The 22,600-nt window shown below is 42.0% G+C and overlaps 1 protein-coding gene across 2 annotated transcripts in view; it reads right to left on the minus strand.

Moving 5' to 3' along the window:
* Bbs4 (Bardet-Biedl syndrome 4) overlaps positions 1 to 22,371 on the minus strand; it is a 39,941-nt gene extending 17,570 nt beyond the window's left edge. Inside the window, exons 1-6 of one of the 2 annotated variants that reach the window (XM_036192810.1) lie at positions 22,277 to 22,371; positions 7,813 to 7,855; positions 6,607 to 6,686; positions 5,160 to 5,223; positions 4,155 to 4,266; positions 2,875 to 2,947 (exon numbers count right to left, since the gene is read on the minus strand). In XM_036192810.1, coding sequence (XP_036048703.1) covers positions 2,875 to 2,947; positions 4,155 to 4,266; positions 5,160 to 5,223; positions 6,607 to 6,686; positions 7,813 to 7,855; positions 22,277 to 22,300 — 396 coding nt within the window. In that variant the 5' untranslated portion in view covers positions 22,301 to 22,371. Of the gene's footprint in view, positions 1 to 2,874; positions 2,948 to 4,154; positions 4,267 to 5,159; positions 5,224 to 6,606; positions 6,689 to 7,812; positions 7,856 to 22,276 lie in introns of those variants that run through there. The other variant, XM_036192811.1, reaches the window with a different exon arrangement.
* Positions 22,372 to 22,600: the final 229 nt, after the last annotated feature.

Consider the following 22,600-nt stretch of genomic DNA (forward strand, 5'->3'; position numbering starts at 1 on the left):
GAATATCATGAGTACAAGAAAGTAGAACTAAAAGATTTCATACAGACATTTATTAGGTATCACATAGATGGTAGCTGGCTGTTTGCTGCCCCAAGTGAGTCAGAATACCAAGTGAGCTCTTTGAGCTACACGGAGCAGGAGGCATGCTTCATCTCCCCTTTGCCCAGCCCTCCAGACTCATCTGTTTTTTCTGTTCTACTCTTCCTGAGCTCCATCCTCAACTCACTGCCAAATAACTATCTCAACCAGTTTCATGGGTTCAGTTACTAACTTTATGTTCCTGACTCCAAAATGTTCATCTAAAACCTAGAACATCGTGATTTCATATCCAACTATGCACTGGACATATCTCAATTTAGATAGCCTACTAGAACCTAAAACTTCCTTTGTCCAAATTTTTCTGAAAGACAAAAATCAGAAAGTGAGTAAGTGTGCATTTACTCATGCTCGCCTGCAGGGCCCAAGCGCTTCCTGAGCTGCTTCTGTATGTGTAGTTTCACCTTGGCCTCTAATGATTCAACTCAGCACAGCTCTTGGGAGGTGCAGACAGGGGGATCAGGAATTCAAGGCTATTCTCTGCTGCACAGCTAATTCAAGGCCAGCGTGGACTAAATGTGACCCTGTGTACAAAGACAATGGGGATAATGACAGTAAGATGATTCAGTGGGCAAAAGCACTTATCACCAACCCTGACGACCTCCTGAAGGAAAGCACCAACTGTCCTTTGACCTCTACATGCAACAAAGCATGTGTCCTCACATATACATAGAGTGTATACAAAACAAACAGATGGATGTGATGAAAAAAATTCAAGTTAAAAACCACACCCAGAGAAAAAAAATAACTGAGATTGAAATATACTTAGAAAATCATAATGCTGGCGAGATGGCTCACTGGGTAAAGGTACTTGTGGCCAAGTCAGCTGACTTGAGTTCAATCCCTACACCATGGATGGATGGAGAGAACAAGCTCCCACACCCTGATCCCACCCCGCACACCCTGTGAACACAATAAGTAAAGTGTTATTCAACTTTTCATAACTAGTGCCCTAAGTAATCCAAGGAAAACTGTGTTCTCTCTCTACTATAGTCAATCTACTTCTCTACAGAGGAAGGTCTCTGCAAGGATCAGTCAACAAGAGAAAAACAACTAAAGGAAAGCAGAAAGAGAAAGGTAACTGGAAACACACAACTTCAGACTGATAGGGAGAGGGTAGAGGAGAAGGGAGGGAGAAGGGAAAGGAGTGCCAGGCATGACGGCGCACACCTTTAGTCCCAGCACTGGGGAGGCAGAGGCAGAAGAGCTCTTGAGTTCGAGGCCAGCCTGGTCTACAGAGCGAGATCCAGGACAGCTCAAGAGCTACATAGTGAGACCCTGTCTCAAACAAGCAAACAAACGAGAGAGACAGAGACAGAGACAGAGACAGGAGGAGGAGGGGTGGACAAACTACTTAGAAATCAAAATACAACTACTGAAATTAAGGAAAAGGATAGGCTACTAGAATATATACAGCTAAAAGCAAAAACAGTAATCTATCTGGGAGATAAGACTGAGCAAATGTAAAGATGTAAAAATGGATGTAAAGAATAAAATAATAGAAAATGAGAGACAAGTTAAAAGGCACAGAGCTGCTGTGTCTGAAAGGAAGTGACAGTCACTGTACAGCCAGGGCTGGTCACCCACCAGAGGCCCACTCTTGTTTTCCTTCCCTGGGGAGTCCTCGTCCAGTTGAGGTCCACATTTAATGGACTTTCCAGCCTCCCATTCAGAGGCCGTGGCTAAAGCACAGGCTCTCAGGGCTTGCTCTTCCTTGCTCCTTTGAGCTCCTTATCTAAGAATTACTAATTCTAATAATTCTTAGATAACTAACTCACCATTAACTAACCATGAGTAAATCTCAGCCTGAAATTCTAGGACTACCAAATGAATTCCAAAACCAGTGAGGTGGATTTCCATGAGGGAGGAGGCTTAATTTATAAAGAGAATGTTTAATCTGATTTTGTGTTGTACTTACACATAATCCCCAATTTATACAAATATATGGTGGAAATAAGGGGATAGGGACAGTGACTGTGGTCACACTAAGAAAAGGTCACAGTGAGACCCACTGTTTTGTACAATTAATATACACTAATAAGAAAGGGAAGCGCGCTCGGGAGGCAGAGCCAGGCGGATCTTTGTGAGTTCAAGGCCAGCCTGGGCTACAGAACATGAGATCCAGGACAGACAGAGCTACACAGAGAAACCCTGTCTCGAAAAACCAAATCAGAAAAAAGAAAGAGAGAGAGAGAGAGAGAGAGTAAGAAAAAAAGAAAAGAAAGGGAGAAAGGGAGGAAGGGAGGAAGGGAGGAAGGGAGGATGGTAGAAGGAAAACAAAGTGTCGTTTAAACTTGTCTTGATCCAAAGAAAGGCAAAAGAAACAGCTGACTGACTGCCAAGCGGATAGGGGAAAAATACCAAAAGTGCAATGAAGAAGACATCTACTGCTGATGCTTTCTAATTCCAAAGGTAAAACAACTCAACTCCTAGAGCTCCTGGAAATGAGATGAGATAATCACAGCAAGAATCAGACCAGGTAAAACCATCAGCAGCATTAACAGCTGGAAACTATACAATAATGCCTGCAAAGTTATAGAGAAATGCCATGCTGAAAACAGAATCAAAAGACAGTTTGATCATGTGAATTCTAGCCAACGGCTGGGCACTATGGAGACTGAAGGCAGGCAGATCTCTCTGAGTTTGAGGCCTGCCTGTTCTACATAATGAATTTGAGGCCAGCCAGGACTACACACACAATGAGACCCTGCCTCTGAAGAAAAAGCCACTTGAAAAATGGAACCATGAACATGCTAAGAAAGAAATGACATCTCTTACCCAATCTTTCTGGTTAAGTTTAGCTGCTTCATTATATACTTCAGTGGCGGCTTTATGTTTTCCCAGAAGAAATCTGTGAAAATACATTTTCTGTAATTACTCAAATTTCATTATTTTTGGTTTGTTTTTGAGGCAGATTCTCATGTAACTCAGGCTAGCCTCCAGTTCATTGTGTAACCAAGGATGACCTTGAACTTCTGATCCTCATGCCTCCACCTTCAAGTACTAGGATTACAGGTGTATACTGCCACACCCAGCTAACTAACTCCTATAAGAGTAACTCTACAAGTTCACATTTCACACATATTCCACAGAGCTAAAAACTGTTGAAACTGTTTTAAACCCTCGAGTTGGTTGTGTGGGAAAGACAAAGGACAGAGCTGTGTCCCAAGAGCAGACGCTCTGGAGGCAGGGCTTGCATTGGTTTAATTGTTTAAGGCCTTAGTCTCATACACACCAATGCTGGTGGCACTCTCCTATAACTACTTCCTACAGCGTTCTATAAAAACAAACAAACAAAAAGTCAAATGATAATACCACTAAGCATGAGCTTCCATCATTTGTCAACATCATCCAATAAGGGCATGTGTTTTCCTCATGAAGCCAAGTTTCTTTCCTTGATCATGAATTGAGAGGAAAAAAAGAATTGATTTCTATGTAAAAAATGATGCAGCATAGGGAGGAACAGGAGCTAGTAGTGCACAGAACACTACACTACTCTGAAGAAGTTAGGTTTCCATTTAGGAGTCCGAAAGCCATTCACTCAAAATACCATAAGCTTATAATATGTCAGATACTCCACTAAATACCAGAATAACAGGCTATGAGTTGCCTATATGATTATAGAGGAGTTATGGTATAACACACTATGACAAAAAACAGTGTTCTCATCCAACTGGAAAGACCTGAGTTCCTTAATATTGGCTGACTTCCAGATTAATCCATGCTCTTCAAAATGAAACCCATTCTACTTACCATTCACTGGCTTCCCCCCTATCAGGCATCTGGCTACCAGCATTAGGCTCTCCTCGAATGCATTTCAGGAAAAAGCCTTTCTATTTGTTTTTGGGGTTTTCTGTTTTTTTGTTTTTTGGAAACAAGATTTCTCTGTGTAACAGCCCTAATAATCCCGGAACTCACTCTGTAGACCAGGCTGGCTTCAAACTCAGACATCCACCTGCCTCTGTCTCCCAAGTGCTGGGATTAAAGGAGTGTACCACCACTGCCTGGCCCAGGAGAAAGCATTTTATGTGGTCTTCTGTGATTGCTCCAATACTCACAAAGATCTGGCCACCTGCTTGAGATTATCAGCACACTGAGGGCTAAGAACAGCACACGTCTGAAAGAGTTCTAGGGATTCTTGGATATTTCCTTCCAGGCGTAAAATCAGTGCTGCCAAACAAAAGAAAACACAGAAAATACACCATATTCTTGGAAGAAGAGGTTAGCATCAGAAAAAAATGGAGGAGGAGGTAAGATACCACATTAGAGAAAGCCTTTGGATAACTTTGAATCCAATCAGTCATCACTAAATGGATAGAAGCAAGTAAAGTGTTAGTAAGGAAAAACCTGTAATACGGTAACTTTCACCTGCCCACTCTTGCAACAGCATCTATGCCCAGATAACTGGTCTTTTTGCAGATCACAGAAATTCTTCATAAGAATAATATTTTGAAAAGCTGAAGGTGGCTCAATCTGTTAAGGGTATTTGCTACTCCTGCATAGGACTCTGGTTCAATGCCCAGTATCCACATAGTGGCTCACAACGACCTGTGACTCTAGTTCCAGGGGATCCAATGCTCTCCACTAGCCTCTACAGGCACCAGCCATTAAACATGATACACAGACACACATGCAGGCAAAACATTTAAACATGTAAAACAATAATTTAAAAATATATTTAAAAAAACATAATCATAACTGGGCAGTGGTGGCACATGCCTTTAATCCCAGCACTTGGGAGGCAGAGGCAGGCGGATCTCTGTGAGTTCGAGGCCAGCCTAGGCTACAGAGTGAGTTCCAGGAAAGGCTCCAAAGCTACCCAGAGAAACCTTGTCTCCAGGAAAAAAAAAAAAAAGCCATATTTACCCCATGTCATGCACTGACCTCCAGGTGTATGTGCAACACACACACAGAATTGGATTCAAATTTCAAAGGATAGTGAATAAGACTTTTGTGAGACATTATCTGAATTTAAGTATTCCCTAAGATGTTGAGTTATTTTGTTCCCCAAGAATCTAGGCTAAATATATTTTTCCAGTAAGAAAAGAAACAGTATGTCTTACCTTGGACATAGATAGCATATTCACATAACCCCTGAGTCTCCTGAAGCTGTTCTTTGATCACAGCCTAAAAGAGAAGAACACCTAAGTAGTGTCACCAAGAAAAGAGTAGGACTAGACAAGGGGAATATATGAGATACCTAGGATACTAATAGTCTAATCAGGTAGTTCCTTCAGGGTTTTTGTTTTTCTTACCATCTCTTATTTTAGAATGAGGTTAGCAATCTAAGGGCTCTCAGGATATTTCTGTACATCCCTCACTTGCAATACTTTTAGGGCTGAAAAGACAGCTCAGCAATTAAGAGCATTTGATGCTCTTCTGGGGTTTGATTACCAGCACCCACAAGGCAGCTCACAACTAACTGTAACTCCAGTACCTGACACTATCTTCTGGCCTCCTCGAGCACTGCTTGCATGTGGTGCACAAACATACATGTAGGCAAAACATTCCAAACACATAAGTTAAAAAAATTTTTAGTAAGTTTTCTGTTTTTGCATTAATTTAAAAAAGAAACCATGCATTGCGGTACATGCCTACAATCCCAGCACTCAGGACATGGAGACAAGATCAAGAAATCAAAGTCATCTTCTATTGCCTATCGAGTTTGAGGCTAACCTGGGCTACATGAAACCGTTTCAAATAGAAACAAAACAAAACGATGATGACATACAAGAGACGATGACTACAGTAACCCTAAAGTCTAAACTGCTGTCTAGCCAGGCATGGAGGCACACGCCTTTAATCCCAGCACTCAGGGGCAGGGCAGGAGGATCTCTGTGAGTTCGAGGCCAGCCTCGTCTAATCAGCAAGTTCTAGGTTAGCCATGGATACAAAGTGAGACCGTATCTCAAAATTAACTCATTAACTAAGCTTCTATCTGGTTCATGACACAAGAATGTTCTCAATCCCTATTTAAAATCTTAACTAGTGAAGCTAGAAAACATGAGGAGACTTCTAAGCACCGTTACAGACACCAGGGATCCTCTGGTGAGCAAATCACATGGGTTCTATACTATGACAGGCTCGGCTCCGGTACTTTAGGAGCTCAAAAGACAGCATCTGATTCCAACTCAGAGAATCAAGGAAGGCTTCCTAAGGTGAAAAGTTTCAAACTGTGTGTTGGCAAGTGGAGGAAGAAAAGCTGAGGCAAAAGAGAGGGTCAGAAAGAGGAGGCCTGAAAATGTCATACCAAAGGGCTTGAGTACAATGGGAAAATCGTGACCAGTTTTAAGCAGGAAGGAGCCTGGTTCTATTTGCTATACAAAAACACTGAAGAGACAAAATTAAAGTCAATGTCGATAGATAAGCTATTATTTAAATTAAAATAATGAAGTCTAAAGCAGGAAGGTAGGGGTGCAAATTCAAGATATTAACTGCCATGCTATGCTTCAGACACTGCCAGTGTCTGCCCAGTCTGCCTCTAATCCCTCCATTGTTGCAGCCTCTCACCTTGCATGCTTCATAATCCTTCCGGATATAGTGGAGATGGATCAACCAGTTCTGTTTCTCCACAATAGGAAACTCTAGAGCTGGAAAGCATATTTTGACATAAGAAACAATGTAATCAGTGTTACATTTCCTCCTTTAGCATGTCCTCATGTCTAAACTAACCATAAGTAATTACAATACCACATTAAGTTCTTCATGGAATTTGGAAATTTACATAAGTATTGTTTTCTGAATTATATTAGTTTATTTTGTGGCTCTCCATGTGTGGATACATATGTGCCACACCACCCATGCAGAAGTCAGAGGACAATACTGGAGAAGCTGATTCTCTACTTCCACCATGTGGGTCCTAGGGATTGAATTTGGATCATTAGGTCGGCAGCAGGTCGCTTAACCTACTGAGCCATGCTGCTGGCCCTGGACTAATTCTTGGTTGAAGCGCAGTCCTCTCCTAGGCCTGGTCAACTGATGCATGGGCCTGACTTGAGAAAGGGTAAACTACATGCTGGACTGACAGCCACAGCACATACCAGCCTACCTAACCAGCTCAATCATGTGATTGTTAAGTGAGGCAACAGCAGGATGAGTCCCACATCCAGAAGTGCTATAAAAATACTAGTAATTATGTCAGATACTTGCAGAATTACAACTGAATTTCATAAATCTCAGCTACTCGGAAGGCTGAGAAAGAAGTATTTTAAGTTCAAGACCAGTTTGAGCTACACAGTGAGTGTGGGGCCAGTCTTAAACAAAGATAAATAGGGCATGGATTTTTCCCTCAGGAAACTGACATAGCAAGACCCTGTCTCAAAAATGTAAGTTTTTAAATAAAATTAAATGTCACACTTATTTAACATATATATAAAATTAGGGGAGGTCTGATTTATACAAGAATTGAATGATTACACAAATAAAAATTAGTGTACACTGACATTAAACAAACAACATTTAAGTACATTACAGGTCAATAATAAACTTATCTGGATAAAATAAAAACTAGATATTGTGTAAGAGTTGAACCATTACTGCTTTTCCCAACACACTTTACAAAGCTCTGGTATATATATATCAGAATCAGGGAGACAAAAAAAAAAACCAGGTATGTGTGTGTATATATATATATATATATATATATATATATATATATATATATATATATATATACATACACATACATACATATATACAATGAAATTATATACGGACCTTTTTTTGGTCTGGGTTTTTGAGATTCAGGAACCTGAGTTTTCTGAAATGAAAGAAGTTATCCATGTTAAAGCAGCTCCACGTATTGCTAATTGAAAGCACATTCACATAACAAGAATTGTCAGTAACTCACCAGTCATGTACTAAATCCATTAAATGAAGAGATGTATAAAGAGGCATTCTGATTATGACTTAAATTACCACATTATTCTTTGGCTATCCAACTTGCTCATAATGTACAATGCATATTATACGTGCATTTATAATGTACCAGAATTACAATGTACAACATATACTCATATTAATATCTAAATTGTTAGATACATTATAAAGTATACTTAATGCTCTACTTCTCAGCAAACCAGAAAATGTTTTGCCTGTGTGTATTTCTGTGTGAGGACGTCAGGTCCCCTGGAGTTACAGACAGTTGTTAGCTGCCTTGTGGGTGCTGGGAATTAAACCTGGTCCTCTGGAAAAGCAATCAGTGCTCTTATTTGCTGAGCTCTCTCTCCAACCCTGAATTTTTTTTACATTTTGTATATGTATACACACACATGTGCATGTACAGAGGGGACATCCTTCAAGAGTCTTTTATTCCCTTAACCAATGTGGGTTCCAAGGACCTAACTCTTGTCAGGTTCAATACCAAGCCCTTTTCTCCACTAAGCCATCTCACCAGCCCATGGTCTCTGTTTGATAAAAGGAAGGTAGACAACTCAGTCAAGTACCTTTAGCACAAGCATGAAGACCCAAGTTCCAATTGTCAGTACCCAAGTAAAAGCTGAGTAGAAAAGCACGTATGTACCGGGAAATAGAATCAAGTGAACCCCTGGAGCTCACTAGCCACCCAGCCTAGTCAAATCAGTAACTCCAGGTGCAGTGAGAGATTCTATCTTAAAAAATAAGGTGGAGAGAAATAGAGGAAGATGCTGCACATGAAGATAATGTACTAATTTACACTGTAACTTATTAGAAAATCTTTAAATGGATTTTTCTTTTATCAATTCCCTTATACACCATGATATGGACCAGTTGTGGTGGCACATACCTATAATCTCAGTACTCAGGAAGGCAGAGCCAGGAGGATCTCAGAATTAGAGACTAGCAGTCTAAGAGAGCCAGTGCTATATAGTGAGAGCCTGTCTCAAAACAAAAACAAGAACAGCAAAAAGATGTGTATGTCTTAACATAAGGAGGGAAATACTGGCTGTAATTTTTTCAGAAGTAAAAATTTTTAAAGTATTTGTTTATTTTATGTGTTTGAATGTTTTGCCTGCATGTCTGTGTACTGTGTCTGTGTCTGCTGCCCACAATTCAGAAGAGGCATTGGGTCCCCTGGAATTAGTCATGGACAGTTGTGAGCCACCATGTGGGTGCTGAGAATGGAACCTGGGTCCTATGCAAGAACAACAAATGATCTTAACCACTGAGCCATCTCTCTAGCTGCACAACAAAAAATTTTAAAAAGATGTAACTTAGGCTGGCCTAAAACTCAGGATCTGCCTACTCAGCCTCTTCAACATATACTACTAGTTGCACATCCATAACTGGCGAAAGAAACTACACACTCAGCCATATTATGAGGAAAGGTACCAAGCCAAACATGGTGATGCATGCCTATAATCCCATCACTTAAAAGGCTGAGAAAGGATGATCTCCAGTTTAAGGCTGACCGCAGATACATAGGCAAACCCTGTTTCAAAACTAAAACAACAGAACTGGAGATGATGTTGTTAAGAACACCGACTATTTTTACAGAGGACCCAGGTTCAATTCCCAGCACCCATGTAGTGGCTCACAACAGTTCCAGGGGATCCAGTGCCCTCCTCTGGCCTCCGTGGGCATCAGGCACACAGATGGTACACTCACACATATCCAGGTAAAACCCCCATACATGTAATCTTTTGTTAAAAAAAAAAAAAAAAAACTAAAAACAAAACAATAATAGCAACAAAAAAGAAGTACGGCAAGGGCAATAAAAACTGTATACTAAGTAATTCCCACTGAAATGCAACCCCAGCTCAACAAATTCTAAAGGGCTGGGGTGTCATGCAGTGGTACATGCCTAGCAGGTATGAAGTCCCAGTTTAATTCACAGTTCCACAAATAATAACAGTAATAATAATAAAAGGCAAATGTGAAAGACTCGGAATTTCGGTTTATAGACTCTTCAGCTTTTAAAGAAATTACAGCCCGGCAGTGGTGTGCACACCTTTAATCCCAGCACTAGGAGGCTGAGGCAGGTGGATCTCTGCAAGTTCAAGGCCAGCCTGGTTCCACAGAGAAACCCAGTTTCGGAAGAAAAAAAAAAAGAAAAAAAGAAGGAAAAAGAAATTACATTAGGAAATAAATGATGAGAGTAAATGATCTCAGTCCTCAAAAAAAAAAAAAAAAGAAATTAAAAAAAATTACATTAGGAAATAACGCAATCACAGAATGAAGGAGTGAAATAAGCAAATGAATTGGTAAAAGCATGTGAGTATTCTCAGCATCTTGCTATACAAACAGTGTGGCTTGTGGTATGTACAAGACAGAAGTACAAAACTAAAAACTAAAAATGGAATAAATGGGCAGATAGCAATGGGTAGTAAAGTATCTGATGATACCTGCAGCATGCACCAATTAAGTCTGCATTCTAAAACGTCTTTAGTTCTTACAAAAGGAAGATGCTATGTGGCTACTTCCTCCTGGAGGAAACTAGATTCAAAGAGCTGAAGAAACTTACTGTCTCATAAAGCTCAAGATTCACACCCACAATGTCATGGAAGTAGTAAATAATTGCTGGGGAGACAGTCTGATGGGACTTACTGAAGCTGTGCAGGAATATAGGCTTGGGGGCCATCACCAATGCTAAGGTGGTCTTTTCTGCTATGTAACTGCCGTTAGGTCACCTTTGTTCCCATAAGTAACCCCAAACAAACTCACTGGTTCACCAACCAGTCAAAGGGAATCATTTCTTTGGTTTGTTATTAGTGCCCTACCCAGGGAAGACAAATGTTTGTCTTCCAAGAAAAGTTGCACAACATAACTGGTACCCAAACAGGGACCAACAGAACCAAAGAAGAGTTGTTGCATAGTCCCTATGATGATGGGTGAGGAGACATGTTAATTGAGGCTGATCTGTCTGAGGGTGGGGTGGGACTAACCCTAACATAGCTATCTTTACCTAGCTAGAATGGCACAGTATGCCTCCTTACTATAGTGGCAGTTATTGTGTCCTGCAATGGGTAGTAAGACATCCAATCAAGGTCACACTATCCATCTAAGCCTGAAGTGTCCTTAGGGAGGAATCCCAGTATGGGGTATAGTATACAGTATATATTATGGGGTGACAAGCTTCCTTAATAAAGGGTGACCACTATGTACATATGAGGATATTTCCAACCCACTGATGTACTAGAGAATACACTGCAGTCTCTGAAAGTAGTGCATATGGGATGAGACCTTAAACAGGCTGTAACAGCTATTGTATAGACTTTACTGTGGGCAAGAAGACATACAACTGATCTTTGGCTGTCTACTCCAAAGAACTTGCCTATGTAAACAAAAGACGCAGGTGCTGTCCTGCTGTGGAATAATCCTCTTGTACACTATAAAGACTTCTCACTCGAATTGGCTTAATAAAACGCTGATTAGCCAGTAGCTAGGCAGGAAGTGTAGGCAGGGTGACCAAACTAAGAATGCTGGGAAGAGGAAGGGCGGAGTCAGGAGTCGCCAGCCATTGTAGAGGAAGCAAGATGAGAAAATGCCACACTGAGAAAAGGTACCAAGCCACATGGCTAAACACAGATAAGAATTATGGGTTAATTTAAGTGTAAGAGCAAGTTAGTAATAAGCCTGAGCTACCAGCTGAGCCTTTATAAGTAATATTAAGTGGTTATTCGAGAACTGGCAGGTGGGAGAGAACCATCCATTTACACTGTCTTCTACATCAGCCTCTGATCTGGCAGGAAACAGGAAGGGCAAAGATGGAGATGCTACCTTGCCATGTCTTACAGCTGACAGGATACAAGTCAGATCTGAAGTGCACTGTCTAGGACCCAAGAACTTGGACCTCATGGGAGGAAGAACTGGAGTGTAGAAGAACACAGAAGTGAGAAGATGCCCTCAAATCTGACCTTTAAGACAGAGGAAAGGGAAAGTCCATGATCCAGTGTGCAATCTGAGGCTTGAATAATGGCCCTAATAGGAAACTATGATAATAAGGATCTCCTGGACTGGGGGAGACATTTAAATGGGGAATGAAAGACTTTCTCATAGCCTGAGACTATAGACATGGAGGTGGACATAATCAGTCCAAGTGCTATGCAAGCAGAAAAACTGAGTAAAATAACTACCCATCCTTCCTTGAGCCAAAGTCTGCATAACCTAAGGCAATACAAGGGAAATAAAGCCTCTGATGGACTGGCTCATATAAGTCATTTAGAACACTTGGTTATTACAGGTTGAGGCTTCTAAAGACAACAGAAGGACAGAAATTCCCAAGGGATTGATTAGGCATGAGAAAGGCAGGGTTTAATGCCCAGTCTACTGGGCCCCAAAGCACTATAAGATGGCTCAGTGCTGGGCGGTGGTGGCGCACGCCTGTAATCCCAGGACTCGGGAGGCAGAGCCAGGGGATCTCTGTGAGTTCGAGGCCAGCCTGGGCTACCAAGTGAGTTCCAGAAAAGGCGCAAAGTTACACAGGGAAACCCTGTCTCGGGGAAAAAAAAAAAAAAAAAAAGATGGCTCAGAAAGTCCAACAACTTGAGTTCAACCCCCTGGATCCACATGGTAGAAGGAGGTCCTTTGACCTCCACATGTGTTCTACTGTACACACACACACACACACACACACACACACACACACAGTAAATAATTTTTTTTTTTTAAGCTGAGGATCGAACCCAGGGCCTTGTGCTTGCTAGGCAAGTGCTCTACCACTGAGCTAAATCCCCAACCCAAGAGTAAATAAATATAAAAAAGTTTTAAAGAAGGACCAGTGAGATGGCTCAGCAGCTAAAAACTTTTGCCTCACAAACCTGACAACCTGAGTTCAATCATCAGAACCCAGTGTTTGAAATAGAGAACCGGTTTCCAAAAGTTGTCATCTAACCTCTATGTGGATGCTATAGCACGTGTACAGCATCTATACACACACTCTATACACACTAACTATGATGGCTAATCTTGGTTTTTGAGTTGACTACATCTGGAATTGACCAAAACCTAAGCAGCTGGGCACACCTGTGAGGAATTTTTCTTGGTTGGATCATTTGGGGTCAGAAGACCCACACTAAACCTGGGCTACACCTTCTGTTGACAGCCAACAGAAGGAAGCTTTTGCTTTTTGCCTGCTTGCCCTCAGTCTCACTGGCAAGTTCATCTATCCTGTTCATGAGTCATTCTTTCATTGGTGCTAGAACCAACTTCTTTGGGATTCCAGTCTAGACTGAAAACTGAAAGCTCTCTAGGATTTCTCTGGGACTCCAGCACCAGATTAGGACTGCTGAGACATCCAATCTCATGGACTGAACAATAACCAGATCCTTGGCCTTCCCTTTGAGAGACAGCCATTGCCAAACTACTTAGACCAAAGCCCATAAACCATTAAAAAATGCACTTCGTTCAACAGGCACTCAGGACAGGCAGGGGCTTTAGTGGTTTTATTGGATCCCATGGTTGGACAAGATCTTTGTGAGGTAGGAGAGGCCCTGGAAGACATAACTTAATAGGTATATACATAAATTTAGTTTGTAAGATGCTAAAGCATTCAAATGGGGATGAGAGAAAAACAAAGCAGAGAATGGGTTCTGTCCAGGACATAAGTAAGAAGGTAGATGTGCAAGACTTGTACTGAACAAGAGTTATAAGTGAAAAAATTAACAAAAAAAATGTGGTGCCAGGGAACTTCTGGGGAACTTTAAAGCCCAAGCAAAAATTCACAGAATGCATCAATGGCTTAAATAAATAAAAAATAAAAAAATAAAGTGGAAGTAAAAAAGGTTGTTCCAGAAGTGGACAGCTATTTCTCCAGAGTATGTGGTGTCCATTTCTCCCCTGCAAGAAAATACACTGCAAGTGGACCCAGTTCACGCAGGCCAGGATCCTTTCAATAGTCTAGTGATAGGAAGGTAAGTGCCACAGTACTGGCCCAGAGCCTGCTGGAATCAGGGGCAGCTCCAACAGCTAGCACAGCAGGATAAACTGCAGCCCTGCTTCCCCTTGGGCAAGAATCAAGCTAACCAGCACAAGTCAGCCCCAGCCAAAGTCATCAGAGGTCAGAAGGTGTACATCAGCACTCAGGATGCTCATAGAAATAACTGTGGATTATGGAGGGCTAGCCATCCATTCAACGGTCATACCCAACATTGCTCTTTGAGCCAAAAATAGACACAAGTGATGAGATATTTACTGCTATATTGAACCTTACTAACATTTCATTTTTAGTGTCTCCTTAGCCACCCAAGACCACCTGGTACTTGCTTGCAGCAGACAGCAATGGGCTTTTAGTGATTCTACCCACCTTCTATAGAAAGTTTTCATAAGAGCTGGGGGAAGCCTCATGGAGAAAATGCTTGCCCTGCAAATGTGAAAACTGGAATACAGATCCCCAGAATCCACACAGAAGCTGGGTAGGTGCGGCAGGCAGAAACAAGATCCTAGCTGATTGGCAGAATCTGGGTTCAAATGAGACCCTGCCTCAATAAATAGAAGTAAAGAGCAACAGGGAAAGACACCAGATATCATACCTTTGGGCCTCCACATGCATCATGTGCACACTCACCCACCATAGATGTAAGCCCACACATACAGAAACATACGTACACACAGCATGCACACAAATACATGCAAAAGAAAAGCTTTTGTTATATATTATTAGGTGTTGAGTCTTACAGATTTCAAAAGGCATCTGGAAAGACAGTAACAATAGCAGTTAGGAAATCTGAATTAAAAGCATGCATGCGGGGCTGGAGAGATGGCCCAGTGGTTAAGAGCTCTGACTGTTCTTCTAGAGGTCCTGGGTTCAAGTCCCAGCTCCCACATGGCAGCTCACAACTGTCTGTAACTCCAAGATCTAACATCCTTACACAGATATACATGCAGGCAAAATACCAATAACAATGCAAATTTTTTTAAAAGGCATGTATGGGTGGGAAAGAGCACTCAGGAGACATTAAAGTTGTTGGATAAGAATCCTAGTATAAAAGGTGGGCTACTTCCCATGAGTTATTGGCTAAGGAGGCCCCTAAGGCCTCCAAAACAACACAGGCTACTGCTACTGCTGTTAGAGGCAAGCCAGAACTAGTCAGGGAGGACTCTACTGCTTAAAACACCACACACTTGGAGGACATGGAGATATCAGGTTGGGGTTGGGCTGGGAGCTCCAACATTGCTGGCTGGCTTTCCAAATGCCATAAAGCAATATGCTGGCTGGTGGGAGTGTGGGGGTGAGTGCTGCTCACAGTCCTGCTCCGCTATGGACCTGCAAGCTCCACTACCAACATGCCAGGCAAGATGTACCCACTAGGGTCACCAATTACTTTCTGATTGGACTGAAGACTGGACTCACTGGAGGAAACACCTGCCTGGTACTATAAGCTAAGACAAAGACCTGTGTTTGTGGAGGTCATAGGCTCCAGTGGGGAAGCATCTGCTCTGATCCTATTAAACAAATGTGATATTAAATTGCCTTCTGACACTTGTTCTTAAGCCCACAGGTTACCGCTGCTGCTGCTGCCTCCATTTGGCCATGGAAGGCGTAAAACTCCAAAGGCCCAATGTTCAAACCAAAAATGGAGGAAGATAATCAATAGCACACCTCCAAAGTAACAGAGAATGTCAGAGCTGGCAGAAGCAGTGTGGTGCTGTGTAGCTAGTTCCTCCAAACTGCAACAGTCCCTCCTGAGGGGAACGGAGGTTCACAAGACTGGAGGAGCTAAGGAAACGTATAAGGAACTTTTCAGGAAGCTCAGCAGCTACGGGAGTCACAAAGTCCCTCTCCAAGGAGGAGCTACAGTGGAGTGAACTGCAGGCTGTGCAGCAGCTCCAGGAACATGACTTCCAACACGTAAAATGAGAGAAACAGGGGGACAAGAAGAGCAAGAGCAAAGTAAAGTGTAATTATCCAGTCACAAGAAAAAATCAAAAATATCTTTAAAAATACTAAGTAAAGCATGATGGCAACTGTTTATAGTTTCAGCTACTCATGAGGCTGTGACAGGTGGATCACTTAAGCCAAAAAGTTTGAGGCCAACCTAAGAAACACAGAAAGAACTCATCCTCAAACAAAAATTATCTGGAGCTTGTGAGATGGCTCAGCAGGTAAAGACACCTGCTGCCAACCTACCAACCTGAGTTCAAACCTAGGCCCCATATGGTAGAGGAAGCACTGGCTCCCTTAGGTTGTTCTGACTTCCACACATGTGCTATGCTATGCACACACAAGTGCATATTCACAGACATACCAAATTACTTAACAGAAAGATGTTAAAAATATGGTAAGACACTAAAATCTAGATGCATTGGGGGGATGGGGTTGTTTTGTTTTGTTTTTCAAGACAGGGTTTCTCTGTTTAGTCCTTGCTGTTCTGGAACTCACTTTGTAGACCAAGCTGGCCTCAAACTGAAAGATCTGCCTGCCTCTGCCTCCCAAGTGCTAGGATTAAAGGCGTGCTCCACTGCTGCCAGGTGTATGATTGTTATAATTACAAAATTAAAATATTAAGACAAAGAAAAAATAGAAAAGATGTATCAAGAAAATACAAAAAAAGGAACCAAAGTATCAATATTAATACACTAGATAAAATGGACCTCAGAGGAAACATTCACAAAGAAATTGGGGGTGTTGGGGATTTAGCTCAGTGGTAGAGTGCTTGCCTAGCAAGCACAAGGCCCTGGGTTCAATCCTCAGCTCAAAAAAAAAAAAAAAAAAAAAGAAAGAAAGAAAAAAGAAAATTGGTAAGAGTGGACTAAAGACTAAAAGCAGAAAGGCAAAATTTTTAAAGTATACAGAAAGTAAAGACTGAACAGAGCTCAGGTTCAATTACAATTAAGAACTTCCGTTTCATAAAAGAGTTGTGAGACACACACACACACACACACACACACACACACACACACACACACACACACACAGAGTTAAATCTATGGTTGCTGGCTTATAACTCTCATAACCTTTGTTACTTTCTAAATGGTTAGACCCTACTGGAACATTACTAAAGGTTCAAAGCATCTCTCCTCCTACCTTCTCTCCATTCCTACTGCCCTCCCTCCTGCTCCCTTTCCCCAGCCCTAGTTTGATCTGGTCTCTTCCCAAGACATGCCATACATACTAGAATTTCTCTTCCCTAAGACAGGTCATAGGAACCTGAATCTCCCTTGGCCTTGGTACTGGTGGCCAATAAAGAGATTCTTTACCCAATCTGATGATACATTATAATATCCAGATCATATTCTAGGACTGCTGCACAGCAGCCAAGAAGACTCTAACTAGACCATCACTGCTGGGTTTTTCCACTCAGCCTATTAACAATCATCCTTTTAAAAAAGGACTTATTTTATATGTATTTTACGTGTATGATTTAATAGCCAGCTGCTCAGAAGCAAATTACCAAGCTGCAACTCAATTGGCACATAGAAAGGGGCAATCCTGGAGATGGAGCTCTGGACAAACAGTACTGTCTGAACAGAATTAAATTTAAGAGATATTCAGCTGGTATCTGCTGCTGCTACAGAATTGCTCCCTTGTTTAGTGTGTGAGGAAAACCCCACACATACATACATCTGGTATAGGAAGCAATATGTCTTATTGGTGTGTATAGGAGAAGAAACTGGGTCTAAGGCTTATTTTCTCCTCAGAAATGAAAGATCAATAAATAAAGGGAAGTTATTTGTAGTACAAAACCCCCAAATGACAAAAGATCAACAGCAGAAATTACAATACAAACGAACCAGAAAAACAGAAAAGTACAAAAATAAGCACTACAAAGAAACATTGTACCTCAGGAAGAGACAGCCAATGATTTTCAATAATCAGAACAATACAAATTAATATAACAGTAAGGCATAAGTTCATATCTACCATAACTGAGAAATTGTAATGAAATAGCAATCATAAGGATGTAAGCAATCTAAAGAACTGCTGGTAGAAGCATACATTAAGATAAACATCTTAAGAGTTTCCTATATACAATTAAGCTGAAGATGTACACATGCAATGACCCAGCAATGCACTGGCAGGTATATCCTAGAAGAACTCTTAACCATGACAGCGTTGCCAAGGCTACGACTATGGTGGGAAGTGTGGGTTTCACTCTTGGTTTTGATACCTGTTTTGTGCTGCTGTAGTTCTAATCTTTGTCTTGATGTACCCAGGCTCACATGTGCTGGGTAAGTACCACCCCAGGGTATTACACCTCTAGCTCCTCTCTTCCAGATAGACAGCATCTATCTACAGATCTATGCATGTTTTCCTTTGTCACAAAGCGAACACTACCACGTGGCTGATGGGAACCCAACCCAAGTGCTCTTAACCACTAAGCCAACTCTCTAGCCTCTAGCCCCTAGACCACTTTAAAAATGAACAGGTAATCCCAGCACTTGGGAGATAGAGACAGGAGTATCTCTGTGAGTTTGAGGCCAGCCTGATCTACCTTACCTCACTCCAGGCCAACCAAAGCTACATAGTGAGACCCCATCTCAAAACAACAACAACAAAATACACCCCCCAAAATCAAGCTTCCATGCACTGAAAATACGAAATGACTACAAAAAACAAAACTTCTAGTTGTAAAAAATGAAAATAAGGAACTGAAGGATCAAGTGTTAAAGTCATTCTCTTTCAATACAACTGGACTCAAACACACAGCACAATTTCTGCCATCAAAGAAAGTAAGTTCAAGGTCTGTTACATACTTATCTTCTATAGCAATAAGATACATGCTAAGTGCAGTGGTGCACACCTTTGACCCCAGCACCACACATGGGAGGCAGAGGCAGGCGGATCTGAGTCAGTTGAAGGCTAGCCCAGGCTATATAGCAAGCCCCAGGCCAGCCAGGGCCACATACTAAGAACCTGTCTCAAAAAAAGGAAGAAGGTATGGTACTGCTGTATTGTGGTATTATGTTACTCTTTATTATCTCATATTTAGGATTGTGTACATTATACATTTCCCTTATGATTGTTACAGGCCTCCAGACCTTAGTAGGCTCCAAGACCTTAGCACAACTGACTCCATGGTGGAGGTACCATTCAAGCCATAAAACTCAGCACAACAGGAGTGCAGGACCTCAAGAGCACAAGAGTAAACCCTGGAGTGCAGAGTCTGAGCATTTGCTCTTCCTTCATGTTATTTATTTAGCTTTTCATTGATAATATTTATTTTTTTAGCAATAGTTGACCAAATTTTAGTGATTTCAATGAGTTAACTGCAGCCTGGGACATCACACATCCTGTGGGGCTCCTGGGATCAGCTCTGCCTTCCTCCATCTCCCTATCTTTGGCACCTAAAAAGTCACACTGTTATGCTGCATGGTCCCAAATATGACCTAATAAGTAGATTTTGAACTCTGTACTTGGTCATTTTTCTGGGACCTTCCCAACACTCCATTTAATAGCCTTAAAAGGCCAGTAGATAAATCAACTCAGGAGATTCTTGGGGATGTTGGGGTTATTGGGTTCCCATTTCCTTGACTGGGGCAAATTCCCTTTGCCATCCCAGACTGCAGAAACCACTGAAGTAAAATTCATTGAAAGCCACCCCTCCCCTGGCTGAGGGTTAGGACAGCATTTGAGAGAAAAGGTCTCATGTGTCTTCCTGGAGACACATGGCTGGTAGCAGCTGGGCTTCTGAAGGACCGAACTATTCAAAATGCATTTCATGCTGAGCATGACAAGAAAGGTCGAACTACTGAAGGTAGTGAAAACAATATATCTCCCATATAGACAGCCAAAAAGATCAAGAAAAAGAATAAATTCACACAAAGTCACAGTGGAATAACTGTTAGGGAATCCAGGAGACAAAGACAATGTAGCAGACCTTTCAAGGTGCCTTGTAGCGCTTGCTCACTACTTTAAAAAATCTGGACATTTATCCATCTCTGCTCCCTGGCTGTATCTTGACGTAGTGCTGACTTAGGACAAGCAAAACCTAAGAGCACAGAGAATACGTGCAGGTAAATTAGCTCAGGCTACTTTTGTGGATGGCAGAATCTAACAGCAAACAAACAAACAAACAAACAAACAAACAAATAAATAAATAATAAATAAATAAATAAATAAATAAATAAATACAGCCTTTAAAAAAAAAAACCTCAGCACAGCCCCACCGGCCAAAATGAAGACAGAGACCTACTCCATCACAGTCACAGTCCTGGAAAGTCTCTCAATGTGCTGACCTTGCTGTTGGCTTCTGTAGTTCTGCTTCTGTAACTATTCTTGTTCACTGAAGTGTGTCAACCCAGGACATGGATTTTGTGCTTAAAGCTCACCCTTAGAGAGGCTCGGAGCTACACTAGGATCCCAAACACTTAGTGCAGTCGCCAGCCAGCTAATAAAGACTTTGTATTGGCTTATATCCATGTCTGAGTGGTTTTCTCTGGTGAGTACCCCACAACAATGGTGCAAAATATCTTAAACCTAGTAACATTAATCATGCTATTTTAAATTTTATCTTATGCTTTGAGCTTCCTTCTCCGTACTGAGTTTTCTGATTATAGACCGCTGTGATTCCTCTGCAAATAAAAGGGCAAACAACAGAGGCCCTACATGAAACAACACTGCATTATAAAACTGCCAACCAGAGGCAGCTAATTTAGTCTATATTTTCGCTGGTGTTTTTAAAAGACAATATAAAAAAACCCAACAGTAAAGTAAGAGCCAAGGTTTCATATTTGGGATTTCTTAGAAATTTGGTCCAATTATGAATATATTCCTTAAAAAAAAAAACAAAAACAAAAAAACAAACTACTGTTGGCTGGAGAGATGGCTCAGCAGTTGAGAGCACTGGCTGCTCTTCCAGCGGACCCAGGATCAATTCCCATGGCAGCTCACAACTGTCTGTAGCTCCAGTTCCAGGGGATCTGACATCCTCACATAGACATACATGCAGGCAAAACACCAATGTACATAAAATACAAATAAATAAATTTTAAAAATACTGTCAAAAAACTAAAACTAGAATAACCAGGCCTTGCCCAGTGGCATATACTTATAATCCCAGCACCTTGATGCTGAGACAAGAGAATGGTACTTTGATGCTAGCCTGGGATGTGAAGACCCTATCTCAAGACAACAAAACATTCCTATGATCCACTGTATCAAAGAGATACTGTACATCTATTGCAGCACTGTTCACAGTATTAAAGAGGAGAATCAATGGAGGTGCACTGGATAACAATGAATGGATAAATAAATTGTGGTATGCACATACCATTTAGTCATGAAAAAGAGTGAGGTCTAATCTGCAGCAGTGTAGGGAAAATTAAGCTAAGTAAAATACGACAAGCAGAGAAAGCCAAGGCACATTCTTGCTCCTCTGTGGAGGCTAAAAAAGTTGATTTCATGGGAAAATAGAGTAGCACAAGAAGTTAGGAAAGAGAGAAGATGGAGATGGATAAAGGTTCAATAATAGGAACCAAATACTATTAGATCAGAGGAGCAAATGCTTATGTCCTGCAGCACAAGAGGTGGTTACTCCTCACAATTCATATCCTATAGAGAACTGGGGGGGAAGGAATTTAAAGGTTCCAAAGCCGCAAAGAATAAATGCTAAAATAGAAATGCTAATTACACTGATTTGACCATTATACACAGTACGCATGTACTGAAGCATCATCATCCTGTACCTCATAAACGTACAATTATTATAAGTCAATTAAACAACTCAGCTGGGAGTGATGACGCACTTCAGCAATGCCTGCACTAGGGAGATTAAGGCTGGAGGGCTGCTGCAAATCCGAAGCCAGCCTGACCGACAGAGCAAATATGTACACACAAGACCGGCGCAAACGAGCAAGGACATGGGAGCTGGACAGTGCTGCAAAAAGCCGGTTACTACTGGGTCAGCCTCAATGCTCGCTGGCCGTTCTGTGGAATTAACTAGCGCTTAATTTAAACAGTTGAATTCTCAAACAGCACATTTCCAAAACATTAATCACAAAGGAAAACGTGGGCAGGGGCGATGAGAGCTTCCAGGCTTCGTCTTATCCAATTTCTAATCCGTGGGTTCTCAAAAACTGTCTAGAGAAGGTGCAGTACGCCCCCTCACCCCGAAAAACAAACCAACCAACTAGAGAGTAGGAAAAACGCCATTTCCAGTGAAAAACGCTCTCTTGTGCCCAAGCGCTGCACAGGCCCGCGCTCGCCCGGACACCCACCCCGGCGGGGAGCGCCACCTGGGCGCGTCGCCTCCCCACGGCCTCGGCGCGCTGCCCGGCCCCGCCCTGAGGCGGCCACGGTTCCTCAGCGATGCTCGGCGCTTACCATCCTAAGTTTCTCCTCGGCCATCTTGGCCCCGCCCACCGCTGCGCGACCGGAAGCCAACCGTTTCCCGGACAGCCAGCAGAACCGGAAGTCGTAAGCCCGGGAAGGAAGAAGGAAGACGGGGAGCCAGGAAGGAAGCAGTGGAAGGCAGCGGCAGTGGAGTTCTTAAACTCCTGCAGTCTCCGAAGTGGGGGCAGCCACAGATGGCACAGCTCCGAAGGGAAGCGGGAGGGAACGCGCAGCCGGAAGTCAGACACCATCTCTGCCCGGGTCCGGATGACTTCGGAGTGTAGCAAGTCAGTCTGATAGTAGATAACGAAGCGA

The sequence above is a fragment of the Onychomys torridus genome, chromosome 7 (assembly GCF_903995425.1).
Source record: "Onychomys torridus chromosome 7, mOncTor1.1, whole genome shotgun sequence".
NCBI classification, from domain to species: Eukaryota; Metazoa; Chordata; class Mammalia; order Rodentia; family Cricetidae; genus Onychomys; species Onychomys torridus.